The 14,789-nt window shown below is 34.1% G+C and overlaps 1 protein-coding gene across 6 annotated transcripts in view; it reads left to right on the top strand.

Annotated features, from left to right (window-relative positions):
* CDK5RAP2 (CDK5 regulatory subunit associated protein 2) overlaps positions 1-14,789 on the top strand; it is a 157,373-nt gene that overhangs the window by 91,362 nt on the left and 51,222 nt on the right. For all 6 annotated transcript variants that reach the window (XM_074292913.1, XM_074292912.1, XM_074292915.1 and 3 more), the window contains 4 exons: positions 1,098-1,217; positions 6,119-6,223; positions 8,798-8,985; positions 13,602-14,061. In XM_074292913.1, coding sequence (XP_074149014.1) covers positions 1,098-1,217; positions 6,119-6,223; positions 8,798-8,985; positions 13,602-14,061 — 873 coding nt within the window. The remainder of the gene's footprint in view (positions 1-1,097; positions 1,218-6,118; positions 6,224-8,797; positions 8,986-13,601; positions 14,062-14,789) is intronic.

Raw genomic sequence — 14,789 nt, 5'->3', positions numbered from 1 at the left:
CTCATTTTTTATGTCTAAATCATGGACCCATTTTGATCTTATCTTGGTATGTGGTGTTAAGTGTGGGTCCATATCTAATTTCTGCCATACTAATTTCCAGTTTTCCCAACAGTTTCTTCCGAATAATGAATTTTTGTCCCTAATGTTGGTATCTTTGGGTTTGTCAAAGATTAGATTGCTATAGATGTTCCCTTTTTTGTCCTTTGTATCTAATCTGTTCCACTGATCTACCAGTCTCAAAAAGTAGTTCTTAATGAAAACATACAAAATAGAGGAAGGAATAGTTTTCTAACTCAGTTGTACTTATTTGCCCAGACTTCTCACTTTTGTGTGTTGCATGCACGCGCATGGTGCAAGAAGGCTTTTTTTTTCTTGTGTTTCCATCTTCTAGATTTTGCTCATGCCATTTTTTCTAATCCCATTTACTTTCATATTCTACTTGCTAAGAATCTACTCATTCTTCAAGTTCTAGTTTTAGTGCTATTTTATCCATGAAATATTCCTTGAACATTTCATTTTAACCCTACAGTGAGCTTCCCTCTCTCTGTATTCCTTTTGCACTTATTATTTAAGCCATTTATTGACTCATTGTTGCATAAAGATATAATAAGGTAATGAGACTGAATTCTTAACAAGCAGACATGAAAGAGGAAAGGATCTGGGATGAAGTGGTGGGGGGCATAGGTGGACAGAGAGGAAGAAGGAGAAAGGGGAGAGCAGAATGGGATGATGGTTGCAGTGAGACAGAGACTTAGTATAAGAGAAATAGTGTTGAGTATGTTTCCTTTCCAGAATCTCCTGTTCATCATGCACATCAGTGTTAATTCATTCTGTTTCATCAGGGGTAGAGCTTATCAGGAAAGGATCAATTCTCATTTCAAAATTCTTGGGAAGCTAGAAAGGCCCTTCTTAGTTCCTTTGGTTTTTCTTATTTTCCTACCACTTGGTGGAGCAGGAAGATGAATCAGTTATGTGGTAGTTTGATGAGGAAGATAGAGCATCTGTTAATAATTATGGCATTGAATAACTTGTATTGGGAATCTGCTTAAAAAATTGATGTATTAAAATGAAGACTAACTCCTCTCTATTGTGTTTAGGTTAATGAACTAGTGATGATTATTAAGGAATTGCATTCAGATAACCAAGACCTCAAGAAAACCCTTTTTGAACTCTCCTGTTTGGGTACACAGGAAAGTGGTTCATTAGCCCAGAGTGAGGTAAGAAGTAATACTTTTGCTTGTTTAAAATAGTTCCATTAAAAATTAAAAAAACTTTTTTTTTGAAGTCTCAGTCTCTCTATCTTCCCCAAACTGGGAGTACAGAGGCTTTTCTCAGGTTTGATCCTCATATTCATTGGTCAGCTCAGGAGCTTTGATCTGCCTCATTTTTCTGACCTGAGTGGGCTCTTCCTCAATTCTCCTTAGGCAGCCTGATAGTCCTCTGTTCTTGGGACACACTATATTGGTGATAGACTTGGGAATACTTGGTAGCCTTAGCACGTTGCTGCCCAGAACTCTTGAGGTCAAGTGACTTACTAGTTTCAACCTTTTCAGTAGTTGGGATTACAGACGTGAACCATTATGTTTGGTTATTAGAATTTTTGGTTTGTTTTCTTTTCAAAAGGCTGAATATGTGTTGAGGGCTTCAGGAATTTAGCTCTTAAGTAGTAACTTTTCAAATATGTCTTGATGAGCCAGGTTTTCAATTCCCATGCTTTTTACATAGCATCCAAAGCTCTTAGGAATTTGAATCATTCTTATATATATTTTTGGCCACTGGTAGTCACACAAATGGAATATCCAATTTCATAGTGTAACCTGCATAAAATAATCTGGTGTTATTAAAATACTTTGGTAGCATGAATGTAGCCTTTATCAATTGACAGTTTAAAATAATTTCTTTTTTGTTTAATTTTGGAATAAAGGCTGCTGCATTGAATGAGTCATGTGGGCTTACTTTCTTTGTGGGTTTTGTTTTTATATTAAAGGCACTGAAAACCATTCACTTCACTTCAGGTTTAGTGAATGGATGCTCATTCACTTCTGATACTCACTCTCATAAGATACTGTTAATTTGCATGTTGATTCCAGTGACTTTTTGTTCCTATTGTTTTGTTTTTTTCATGTATGTGATGAAAGTAAAAGTGAGGAATGCCATCAAATTCCTTCTTCTTAATCTGTACCTTCAACCTAAATTCCTAAAGAACTTCACCAAGAAATGTTAGTATGTGCCGTTAAGAATATAGTTATTCTACAGAATGTGGCTGGCTCGTTCATTAGTTAGCTAGTATAAATGTGTTTGGCTAGGTACAATACAAACTTATTTCACTGTTTCTTGGAGTGCTATGAAATCTGTTCATTTTGATATTACCTTTAAGCAAGTCTACACTGGAAAATAGATGAATGTAGATCAGGGTTCCATTGCTTCAATTTTGTTTCCATAGATATTGAAACCCCAAGAAATCATTTTCTTGATTATAAGATTTAAAGAAACTCATAGGTAGTTTGTCACTCTCAACCATTTGATTTCTTTAAGGAAGAGAACATTTATGATTCTAACGTCCAGGAAGTCTGATAATTTAAAAAACTTAGTGTGTTCTCAATTTGTTGACAAAAAGAGCAGTCTCTAGGTTTGTTTCCTCCAAGGAAATGCTTTAATAATTAGGTTGTTCTCAGAGTTCATTTGATATTGAAATTGTGGAATTTTATTTTTTGGTTGTTGCCCTTTAACTCTTAAATGTAGTTCTGACTCTCTTTAGATAACAATGTCTTTGTCTTCCTGTTTTGAGATCTTAATACTAAAAAAATTCAAATTTGAAAGATTTGTCAATATGCTATTTTAGGTCTTTATTGCTTCTCAAGTAGATTATTATAGAAATTTAATTGGTCTCTTTACCTTAGTTTTCCTTCTCTCCCATTTATTCTTCTTAATATTCCTAAAGTACAGGTCTGACCATTACAGTCCTCATGTAATGGCTCCATCTTACTGCTAAGATAAAACACAAATTTTTTTGTTAAATCATAATTTCAGTTTGGCTTTATCCTATCTTTCCAGTATAATTTCACATTTATAATCCCCATCATAGCTCCTGTGTTCTACCCAAACTAATCTCTTTCTTATTTTCTATTCTTATCATTTAATTTTCTTCCTCTCTGCTTTTTCACTGTACTGGGATGATGTGGTCTTCCTTACCTTCATTAAGAGTTCCAAACTTTGCTTTTTGTTTTCTTTCTCATTTTTTTTTTCTTTTTTGATTTGATTTTTCTTGTGCAATATAATAATTGTGGAAATATTTATAGAAGAATTAACACGTGTTTGACACATTGGGTTGCTTTCTATCTAGAGGAAAAGGTGGGAGGAAAAAAGGGAGAAAAAATTTGGAAAACAAAGTTTTGTAAGGGTGAATGTTGAAAACTACCTTTGCATATATTTTGAAAATAAAAGCTATTATTTAAAAAAAAAAAAAGAATTCTAAGCTTTCTTTAGGGTTCAGCTTGATTACCTTTCCCACACAAGACCTTTTCTGAAACCATTACTTGTTAGTGCTGTTTCCCAGTCATCTTTTTGTTTACTTTGTACATTTCCATCTACATTATTATATAAACTCTTTGAGGTCTATAAATGTTTTGTTTTTGTTTTTCTGTTTCCAGTATCTAGTAAAATGCCAGGCACATTGCATTAATAAATTCTTATTGAGTTAAATTTTGAGCATATATTTCAATTTGATATTCTCTGTGCATTGCCCTGTCATTTGTAGTTCTAATTTAAATAGAAGTCCCTTTGCCCCCTAAAAATGGAATTTGAAGATTAGTGTGGAAAGGATGAGGTGCCAAAAAGTGATGACATTTTGATGATTATCTTTGGGAGAAAATGCTTACTTCCATATAGTTGCTTACCAGTGTAAGAGAATTATTTTTAGATCTGATAGCATCAGGCTAATCAATAACTGGTTGAAACATATGCTCGAGGGTTCAGTGAGTTAACAGCATTTTTTTTTTTTTTTAAGTCATGCATGTAATCACTTTCTCTTTAGGTAACTTTTAATCAGAAACTTTTGAGTTTTAAAAAAGATTTTCAATAGCTATCAATAAAGACAAATTGGAACCTGTTCCCAGAGCAGGGTAACCAGTATGATGACCAGTATGATGCTATATGAAAAAATGAAGGGACAATGGATATTCTCTTCTAAAGAAGAGAATATTCAGGAAATTTGTTTACTGGTATCACACAGTTGAAGGGAAAGAGGATGCAAGATTTGTGGACAGAACATGGGGGCAAGGCACAGCTACAATTTGACTCAGAATAAGAAAGCATTTTCAAATAATTGGAGCTGTTTTGCAATTGAGAAATATTCAAGCAGAAGTTGAATGACCATCCTCCCAAATAGTTTAGAGAGAATTTGTGCTTGGGGTGGGCTAGATGATTCTTTCTACTCCTGAGTTGCTATGATTTTATGAATTTGTGCTTAATCCTGAATAATCAGCCAGATAGTTCAGTTTACTGGATTAGACTGATCAATGGATGTGATGACCAGTTATAAATTTTCATGAACATAGATGGGAAGGATGCTGAAATATGCTTATAGTTGAAAACCTTGCTTAAATAGATTATCTTAGAAATGGGATAGCCCAGCATATAGAAAATCATGGCCAGCAATGATATTGAAAAACATTTTTAATAGTTCATATTTTAAGTGATTTCAAATTTATATTGAGTTTTTTCTCTATAATAGCTTTTTAAGGTAGACAAGGCAAGTATAAGTATCTCTGTTTGATAGATAGGGTCACTGAAAGTCAGAAGTTAAGTGACTTAGTCCACAGTCATATGACAAAACCATGTCCTGAACCAGATTTTCCTATTTCAATTCCAGTGTTCTTTTCTCTATATTATTCCTCACTGTTAAAAATCTTTTTTATGTTAATTCTCTTAGTAAATAGAGTATATTGAACATAATTCAAACTTGGTTTAATGACTGAAGATCTTGCAGTACCTTTGGATCATCATTTTGAACACCAATTCTCTAAAGTTCAGGATTGTAAATGTAGATGAGGAAGGTAGAAAAAAGAAAACTATATGTGGTTTGATTTCCAGGATTAATTTTGACTGAATCCTAAATATTAATTTGTTTTCTTCTGTTGTTCCCCTTTTGGAAGTGGATTTCAAAAAACAAAATTCAATACATTTAGGATTTCAGTGAGTTGCCTTCCAGTCAAGTTATCTTTATAGTAAATAGGGAATAATGTGTGGAAGATGAAAGTTGGGTTGAGAGAATCATAGAATTGACTGATTAATGGCAGGATTTCACAAAATAAATTGTTGAGGTATATTTCCACATCTCTGAAAGGCTTTTTCTTTGGGAATGGCCAGTTCCATTTTTCACTTGGAAGAGCCAAATATCTTGTAAATCCATTGGAAAGGCCAAGAGATTACCATAGCCCTTTAAGGAAACATTTTCTAGTCAGTTACATGATCAAGATAGAAACTTCCTAAATTTGACTTTTAAGAAGTGTTAGACCTTAATCATAAAACGCCCTTCATTCTAAACCAGACATATTCTCTGACTTTTGTGCATTCATTAGTGTTTATAAGTATTTGGCAGTAAAGTGGCAGTATAACTGGTATTGTCCCTTTCTCCTTTTGGATGTATGACAATTGAGAAAAGTAGTTTGTTCTCTGTCAGTAGATGTTATGTGTCCATTCGGCATATTGTAAATTTCCTTTAATACCTTTTAAGGATTTTATGTTTTCAATTCCATCAGTAGTGATTCTTAATTCTCTGTATTTTTGTGTAATTTGTGAGTGAATTTAGCCTGCATAGTGTGAAGCAATATCAGTAAAGCAAGAGACAAAACATTCAATTTCAAATAATTTGATGAAAAGCATAGAGATGTGGTAAGAAAATGCTTCTGATCATTTCCTAAAGAAAGTGGTCTATAAACTTTTCTTGGTTCTAGGAAGCCTTTTGTAGTTTTATTGGAATTAACAAGCCTAACTTTAGTTAATTTTCATTTTAGCAATTTGGCTTTTTGAAAACTTTGCTTTTTATATTCTATCAACTCATAAAATTTTTATTCACATTTTTTTTGTATTCCATTTTCACATATTTTATCTTCTCTAGATCCTGGGGAGTAAGGATGATGAGGAGGATGCTACAAAAGCTGAAGATATAGATGATGATGAGAAGAATTTACTTAGTAGTTCCCATTCAGTGTGGGGCAGCGAGGTAGGATTCTGTTTACCCTCCAATCCCCCAAAATCTTTATTTATAGCAGCATTTTCCAGATATGATTGGCCCATAAACTGTTACTACACAGAATACTAGCATTTGAAGAGAACTTAGAAATTGGGAAACAGAGACTCAGAGAGGTGAAGGGATTTGCTATAACACAGATAAGTTGTTGGATAGGGACCTGATCCTTGTTTTCTGCATCTAAGCCTTGGTTCTATTCCTTGGTCTCCCTACTTCCCTAAATGGAACTTGTTCAGTGACAAAACTGGATTCGCTTTTGACATCCCCAGATACCAACATTTTACCAGAATGAATACTATTTATAAAGTTAGAAAAGATAAGGGTAATTGCTACTCAGAATAGTCATTCAGGCTTACTATGAACTTTTTTGGGTACAGCATTTTTCTGTATTTCTTGAAACAGAATAAAAAAAAAATTTAACTTTTCTGTTCCCAAATTTTTCCATCTCTGGAATATTGGTATTGGACTGGATCTTGAAGGTTCCTGCTACCTGTAACATTTTGCATTCTGAGGTTAGATCCTATGATCGTTTTACATTTTGAACTCAGGTCTTCCTGATTTCAACGCCAGTGGTCTGTCCACTGAGCTGCTCCTGATTATTTTACATTCTGGAGGAAGAGACAAAGGGATGGGGAAGTGAATAGTGAACCTATAGGTTTGTTTTTCATGAATGGCGCAAATAAATATGCAATTGAAAAGGTGGAGAGAAGTAACATTAAAATTAAGACATGTGTTCAGCTAGTCTCTGGCTTCTACTTTGTATTAACTTTCCTAATCACTAGTCTTTAAAACTAGATTGTGATAAATAATTCATTATAAATGAGGAGATATGTGTTTGACAGGCTTGTTTTTGATAAAAAAAATGTTTTTTGGTTTGTATCAGGAATATTGATGCAGGAGTAAAGTTATTTATAGGAAATTTACAACTTTACAATAGGAGAAAGAATATTAATTACTGCACTTCAAGGCATGCCTAGTACAAGCCTTAACTAGATTCAACTTCATGCAGTTCTCAAGGGACTTCAGTGACCTAAGAAGGTTTGGATTCATAAATAACATTTTCATGGGAAATCCTTCCTTCCACCTTCCAAATTAGACAAATCAAAGTGAAGTTAATTAGTATGTGTATATATATATATAAGAAATATAAAGGGGAATTATAAAATATAATGAAAGTCTACATAAAATATTTAATGAGTTACTTATATTACTCTCTCTAGTGGTTTTCATAGTGGCTAGTAAGATCTCAAAGCATATGCAATTTCATTCATTTAGAAATCATTTAATAAGTGCTGCTGTATTAAATGCACTATACTGGATATTAGAAGGAAGATTTAAAAAGATTAGGAGAAAATGCCCCTGTCTTCCAGGAGCATACCTTGTAATAGGAAAAGTAAAATACTTCTATAAATAATTATACAAATTAAGACACAGGAGCCTAAAGTATTCCACTGGGAGCCTTTCCTGAATTATATATATACACACACACACACATATATATATATATATATATATATATATTCCCCCGGTAAAATGTAAGCCACTTAAGAGTAGAGACTATTTTAAAATGTTGACTCTCTCTTCAGAGGGTAACACAGGGCCTTGGACTTATGGGCTTAGTGAATGTTTGTTGAATTAAATGAAATTAGATGAAGACAAAATTACATTGCAGCTGATATCCTTAACTCAGGGGTTCTCAAACTACAGCCCATAGGCTAGATGTGGCCCGCTGAGGATGTTTATATGGCCCGCCAGGTTATGGCAAATGGGCTGAGGGGCGGAGACAGAGTGTGAATTTTTGTTTTTACTATAGTCCGGCCCTCCAACAGTCTGAGGGACAGTGAAATGGCCCCCTATTTAAAAAGTTTGAGGACCACTGCCTTAACTTATTGTCCCTGAGCCCTGCTTGGAATGGCCCTAAGTAAAATAAATTTTGACCATGTTCTTTGTTCAGCACCCACAGAGATGCTAGAATACTCTGGTTGAGGTTGACAAGGAACTTTTCTATGGTCACTGAGCCAATCTGTGAGAGAATTATTTGTGATAATGTATGTAAAGAGTTATATTTGTAGATTTGTATCATGTATGTCAAATATTTTGCAAACCTTAAAGCACTGGATAAATACCAATTATTATTATTGCTTTTGTTATTTTGAGACACACTAGTTTGTATATCATTTAGTAGATAAAGGATTGGCATCGTCTCACAAGTGCTGTGCCAAAGTTGTGACTTCTTTCCTTCCAGGATCATGGACTAAGTATAGTGATAGAAGTGGATTTGAATATATATATATCATTGTTAAAAGCAGTGGATGAAGGGTTTGATGTGGATGCTGTTGGAGGAAACACTAATTATGCTTTGAGAACTCTTGCAGATGGTCAGTCTAGAGATTCTGAAAACAGGATCAACAGCTTAATAACACATTAATTGACCTTCATGATAATAAGAAGCCATGCTTGGTACATGTGCCTGCAGGATACTGATATCTGTCAGTCAACTATGGAAGAATGCATATTTAATTAAATCAATTTCCCCCCCCCCCCCAGACTACTTTGGAGTATTCTAAACCTTTCAGTAAAAATGGATATTCAAAGAATCAAGATGCTTCTCAGCTAGATTTTGATGTAGTTGGTGATTCTTATAGCCACAAAGACAAATGTCAACATGGAGGTGAGGAGATGAAGTTGTTCCCTTCGCCTTTAAGTGAAAACAGAACATCATTGCTGGAGCCCAGGTATGTATGAGATTTGTGCTTTGCTTTTGACAGTGTTTCTAGTTGAGGGGAGAAAAAAGTAATTTTGTTGAAGTGAATTTAGATAATGGCCCTGCCTAATTTACCTGAGAGAGAGAGAGAAAGAAAGAGAGAGTGAAATGGTTCTGAAGGAATATTGCCAATCATGCAATTAAGTAATTAGACTGCATGCTAGCAGTAGTAAGGGAAAGACAAAAACCACATGTAAATACATTATAGAGATAAAAAAAAAAAAAGTTTCTCTCTGAGTATTGTCTAGCTTTCAGAGAGAAGAATCTGTAGTACTTAAATCTTTTTGCTTTTGAAACATTTTTAATATAAAGCATCTGTGATTCTGGTGTTTAAAGTCTAGATTTAACTATAAGTCTCTTACTAGCAATTAGACCTGTCCAGTAATGGAACATGTTTCCTTTTAAGGTAATGATGTCACTATAAGTATTTGAGTAGAGGCTGGTTGATTAAGTGACATGAAGAAGACATTACTGAGTTCTTGATGGGAAATGCTTTAGAATGTTTTCTTCTAAATTCATTTCAATAAGAAACATTTCATAAGCCTTTATTAAATTTAAATCACCCTGGTAGGTGCTAAAGACACAAAGACAAAAACTGTAAGGGTTCTTGCATACATGCCAGGAGGGGCTATAACACATAACTAAATAAATAAGAGTACAAGGAAGTTTGAGGCAGGAGAGAACACTAACAAGTGGGGAAGTCAAGGAAGATTTGTGATAAAACATGGCAGTTGAGTTGAGTCTTGAAAGATGAGAGGGTTGCTGAGATATATAAATGAACTGGGAATCAAGTACATTCTAGGTAAAGGGAATTGGACTTCATAACATTAGCAATTTTCTTGAAGCTATCTCTTTAATACATTACTAAAAAAAAAATTCCTTCCACCAATATGACAACAGCAATAGCCAGGCAGTATTCTATCTCTTTTATAAATATAGAAAATGAGTGCATAGAAAATTGACTGAGAATACAAGGAAATTGCTCATGTCTCCTGGGATAAGGCAAGGTGGGAATAGATCCCTAGATTTTTTCCATGCTATTGGAATGTGATGATCTTCTTTTCTCTATAGTTTATAAAATGTTAGATTTTTGTGCAATAAGCAAAAAATGGGCTTCTGATTTCTAGATTAGCATAAGCAGGAATTCATTTCAGTTTCCATCTTTTGGAAAAAGACTTGAACCTTCTTCAACTGTATGATGACTGGATGGGACAGACAGCATGCCATAGTGGAAAGAGAGCTGACTTCAAAGGGAGGAAGAATTGAGCTAAACTAGCCTCTGACACATATTGGTTCTATGGCCCTGGGCAAGGTTCTCAGTTCTCTAGGGAAATCTAACACTAGAAGGTGGTAGAACAGAAATTTCTACTTCTGAAGGTTTTCTAAACTGATAAAAACACAAGTCCAATCCTTAGTTCCTATTCTCCTGCATTAGGGGAACCTCTAAAATCCCTTCTAAACTCTAGCATTCTATGTTTCTAAAAGCAAGTCTCACACATTTATTATATATATTATTATTTTTTTTTTTTGTAAAAGATTAGTTCCTCAAACATTGCTCCTATTCTTTTTTTTTTTTTAGAAGCCGTTGACATGAATATATTTGTTAATTATTGTATAATTTCTATTGCCTAACATATCTTTTTCATTTATTTTGGAAAAATAAACTTATGGCTATGAACTTTTGTTCATAGTATAAATCTTTTTCATTACTACCTCAAAAATATAAATATTATGAAAAAAATAAAATTCTAGGCAAATGAGATTTTTTTTTATTACAACAATTGTGAAGCAATATAATTAAATAGTGAAATATGTAATCAAATTATATTTTTAAATATATATTTTGCATAGGAGAGATATTCTTTGATATGTTATTCTTTGTGAGTTTTGTGGTAACCGAAGTTAGTCTATAACATGAAGCTTTGTAGTTGAAATTGAATGAACATCTCTAGAATCTGTTAGTCACTCTGGGATCCTGGATATAGGGATTTACTGTAATTATGAAACTCTTCATTGTGGGCATTTTTGAACATTTAAAAGTGAATGCACAGCCCTGATAAAATATGTTAATATAATTAAATGAAGAATAAAGAATAAATGAATTGGGAATAAATTTGGTTCCTGTTTAAAAAACAAACAAACAAACAAAAAAAATCAAATCCTTGGTAAGAAAAACCTTAGAAGAACCTCAGAAGCACAGAATCTTAGAATTTGAAGATACTTTTGCTGCTGGATTTGCATTTTAAAGCAAAAATTTCTTCAGTCACATGATCATCCAACCTCTACTTGAATGTATATGGTGACATCTCTACCTTATGAAACAGCACGTTCCATTTTTGAGGTCTATCTGCTAGTGAGTTTCTTATATTAATTTTCCTCTCTGGAATGTTTCCTCATTATTCAGTTCTTTAGAACATAGAATTAATCCAGTTCTTTGAAATGCCAGCTTGCAGAGATTTGAATGCTGAACATGTTTCTCTCCTCCCTGTACACACTTATCACTATCCCCTCATTTCCACTCCTTAGTCCTTCACTATCTTGATTGCTTTTCTGTGACTGCACACCGGTTTGTCAAATCATCTTCAAATATTGTGCCCAGAAGTGATCATAGTACTCCAAACTGAGTAGGACTAGGACAGAATATAGTAGAATGGTTATTTTCTATGACCTAGCTACCATATGTAATAGATTAGTTAAGTATTTTAAATTTTAATCTTAAAATATTGTAAGTACTTTTAAGTTAGTATTATTAAGTAATTTTTATCACACTATTGGCTAATTAGTTTTGTACCACTTTACTATATTTCCAATTAGAAATGTATCACCTGATTTTAGATTTGAAGCTAAAGATTATCTGGCAGAAAAAAAAGGGGGAAGCCAATTCCATACCTACTGCTGAGAGCTTCCCACTATAGGACTCCTATATATATGTTTCTTCTATTAAAGGTAGTGAGTGTGGTGTCATGGAAAAGGGAATGCATTGCTAAATATAAATAGCCAATTGTGCAAAAACAAGGCCGATCAATTTGATTAGAACAGAGAGTAGATGAAGAAGTTAATAATTTGAAATGATTCCGGAATGGTAGCTGGAAGCCAGATTATAGGTGATTTTAAATATCAGGCCGAAGATTTTTTATTTAATCGTAGAAGGAAATAGGAGACATTAAATACTTTTTAATTGAGGATAGTGCCAGACAGATCATGGTCAGATCTGCGTTGTAGGAATATAAATTTGACAGCTGTTTGGAGAGTTAGATTTGAAGGGGCAGAGACTGAGGGAAACTAAATAGGAGACTGTTGTAGTAGTTCAGGTAAAATTTGATGAGGTTTGTGAGAACAGAGAAGGGGATGGACGTGAGAAATATTTTAGGTGAATTTTACCACTCAGGCCATAGAGATGATATTTCCAGTATGGAACTATTACACATTTTATGTAGACCACTATCCATCTGGCTTAATTTTTTTTCCCCTTTTCTTTGGAGTTGGCATGCTGCTTAAGCTTGCTCTATCCTTCTGCTTCATCTCCCTTTTTTGGAATTTTCTAAAAAATGAAGGCTTTTAACTAGTTCTTTCTCAAACTTTCTCCAGAGCACTTTGTTTGGCTTTCATCATTGTCTGCACTACAGCTTGTTTTGTGTCACATTTATTTTGTAAAGACTCTACTATTTTCACCCAGAAAAATGTGTTATCATTGAGAGCATAGATTGTCATTTTGAAACCTGTATCCACAGTGCCTGGGACAATACTATACACAAGATGCCATACAAATGTGGGATAAATGAAATATAGTTTTTCCTTGTCATTATTTTATTCATTTCAGAATGAAAATGTTAATTTTTCATTTTTTATTGAAGTTTTTATTTTCAAAACATATGCAAGGATAATTTTTCAACATTGACCCTTGCAAAACCTTAAGTTCCAATTTTTCCCCATCTTCATCTCCATCTTCTCCCTATCTCCTCCCTTAGATGACAAGTAATTCAATATTAAATGAAGTATAATCTAATGACAAGAATATTTACTGGACTGGGAATCAGAAGACCTGGGTTTGAGTTCCCTCTGATTTAAATTAATTATGTGACTTTGGGAAGGTTATTTTACTTGTCTGGGCCTCAGTTTCTTTCACTACAAGATGAGCAAATGCTGGATCTCTGTGGTCACTTCCATTCTAAAGTTCACATGAAAGAGGGATTCAATTTATTCTTTTTGGTTACAGGGCAGAAGTAGGAGAGCTGGGTAGAAGTTACAGAGACAGATTTCTTTGGAAGAAAAAATTTCCTAGCAATGAGAGCTGTCAAAACTGGAAATGAACTTTTTGTAGGCATTAGTGAGCTCCCATCCCTGGAATTTTAAAGCATCATCTACATACCTGGTTTTTAGGAATAGTGTAGAAGGGAAGGCCTCTGAGTGTCCTCTACAACTCTCACATTTTGTGATCTGAACTCAAAACTCAGGTCTCCCACAACTCTAGCTTTTTATGATTTTATCATTGCTATAGGATAAGTTGAGTAGCTGAAATGAATATACAGAACAGTTTGTGTTCTAAAAAGCTAAACTCACCATTTTTCTCTCTTTATGGTAATACAGACCAGAGCTTATGAAAGCTGTAAGTGAACTTCTCCTGGAACATCTGGGCATGACTGAACAGGAACTTTCTGGCTGTGATCTAGAGGATAAGAATGAAAAGGCTCTTAAGCAAATAATTATTCAGTTAAGAACTGAACTCCGACGTTTTAAACAGGTCAATAAATTTTTAAGGCAGCATGTAGACCTGAAATCGGTATTTGATGGAAAAGAAAGATTTTATCCTGCTGCAACAGCACACCTTAATAAGGCAATTGAATTGTCTATGGTGGAAGTGAAAGATTCAGTTACACAAACAATGAACCCAGAGGGTGACACCATGAAATTCAGACACGAAGGGAAGAAAGATGCTGCAGAAGAAAAAGCAAAATATTCAGTATTAAATGCAGAACATCAGCATGAAAATATATGTAAGATGCCAGAACAGCACAATGTTCTTCCTCTTCAAAGCACAATACACAAAGTATGTTTTTCTTTTCTTTGTTTGCCTGCTTGGGGGTGGAGAGCAGTGATGAAAATACATAAACACCTTCTTCCCTCTCTTCTTCCCCAATGAATTAGAGCATTATTTCTCCTTCTGGGGTCAGATCTCCCACTATGCAAAATTCCTTTAGCACCATTTCCTTCAGACAGTTCACTGAAATCATATTTAGATATTGTGCCTTGAAAATGGTTTCATTGCATGATATTCTCAATGTTGATTTTTAATTAGTTCAGTACAAAGATAAATGGACTAGGATTCAGAATCCTTGGGGTTCTGTTCTTTGGTTAAATCATTAACAATTTTCCTTGTAATTTTGGGTGAGTCACTTTCCTTCTCTGAGTTTCAGGTTCCACAACTTTAAAATGATGGAGTTGAGCTAGATCAGTGGTCCCTAATTCCAATTGTTCCTTTGTTTTTGGTTTATATTACTAATCTGTGGGGCAGCTAGGTGGAGCAGTGGATAGAGCACCAGCCTTGAATTCAGGAGGACCCGAGTTCAAATTTGGTCTCAGACACTTAACACTTCCTAGCTGTGTGACCCTGGGCAAGTCACTTAACCCCAGGCTGGCAGGGGGGGAATATTACTAATCTGTTTTCAGTACTGCCATCAAAATGATTGTTTTTCTTTATAAGGATTTGTTAATAAAATTACATAGTCTTCTGAACCAAAAGGTCAAAGAGTTTATAGTTGAGTTGGGTTCTAAGTT

This window comes from Sminthopsis crassicaudata, chromosome 2 (assembly GCF_048593235.1).
Source record: "Sminthopsis crassicaudata isolate SCR6 chromosome 2, ASM4859323v1, whole genome shotgun sequence".
Taxonomy (NCBI): Eukaryota; Metazoa; Chordata; class Mammalia; order Dasyuromorphia; family Dasyuridae; genus Sminthopsis; species Sminthopsis crassicaudata.
This window is presented reverse-complemented; position numbering and strand designations above follow the sequence as displayed.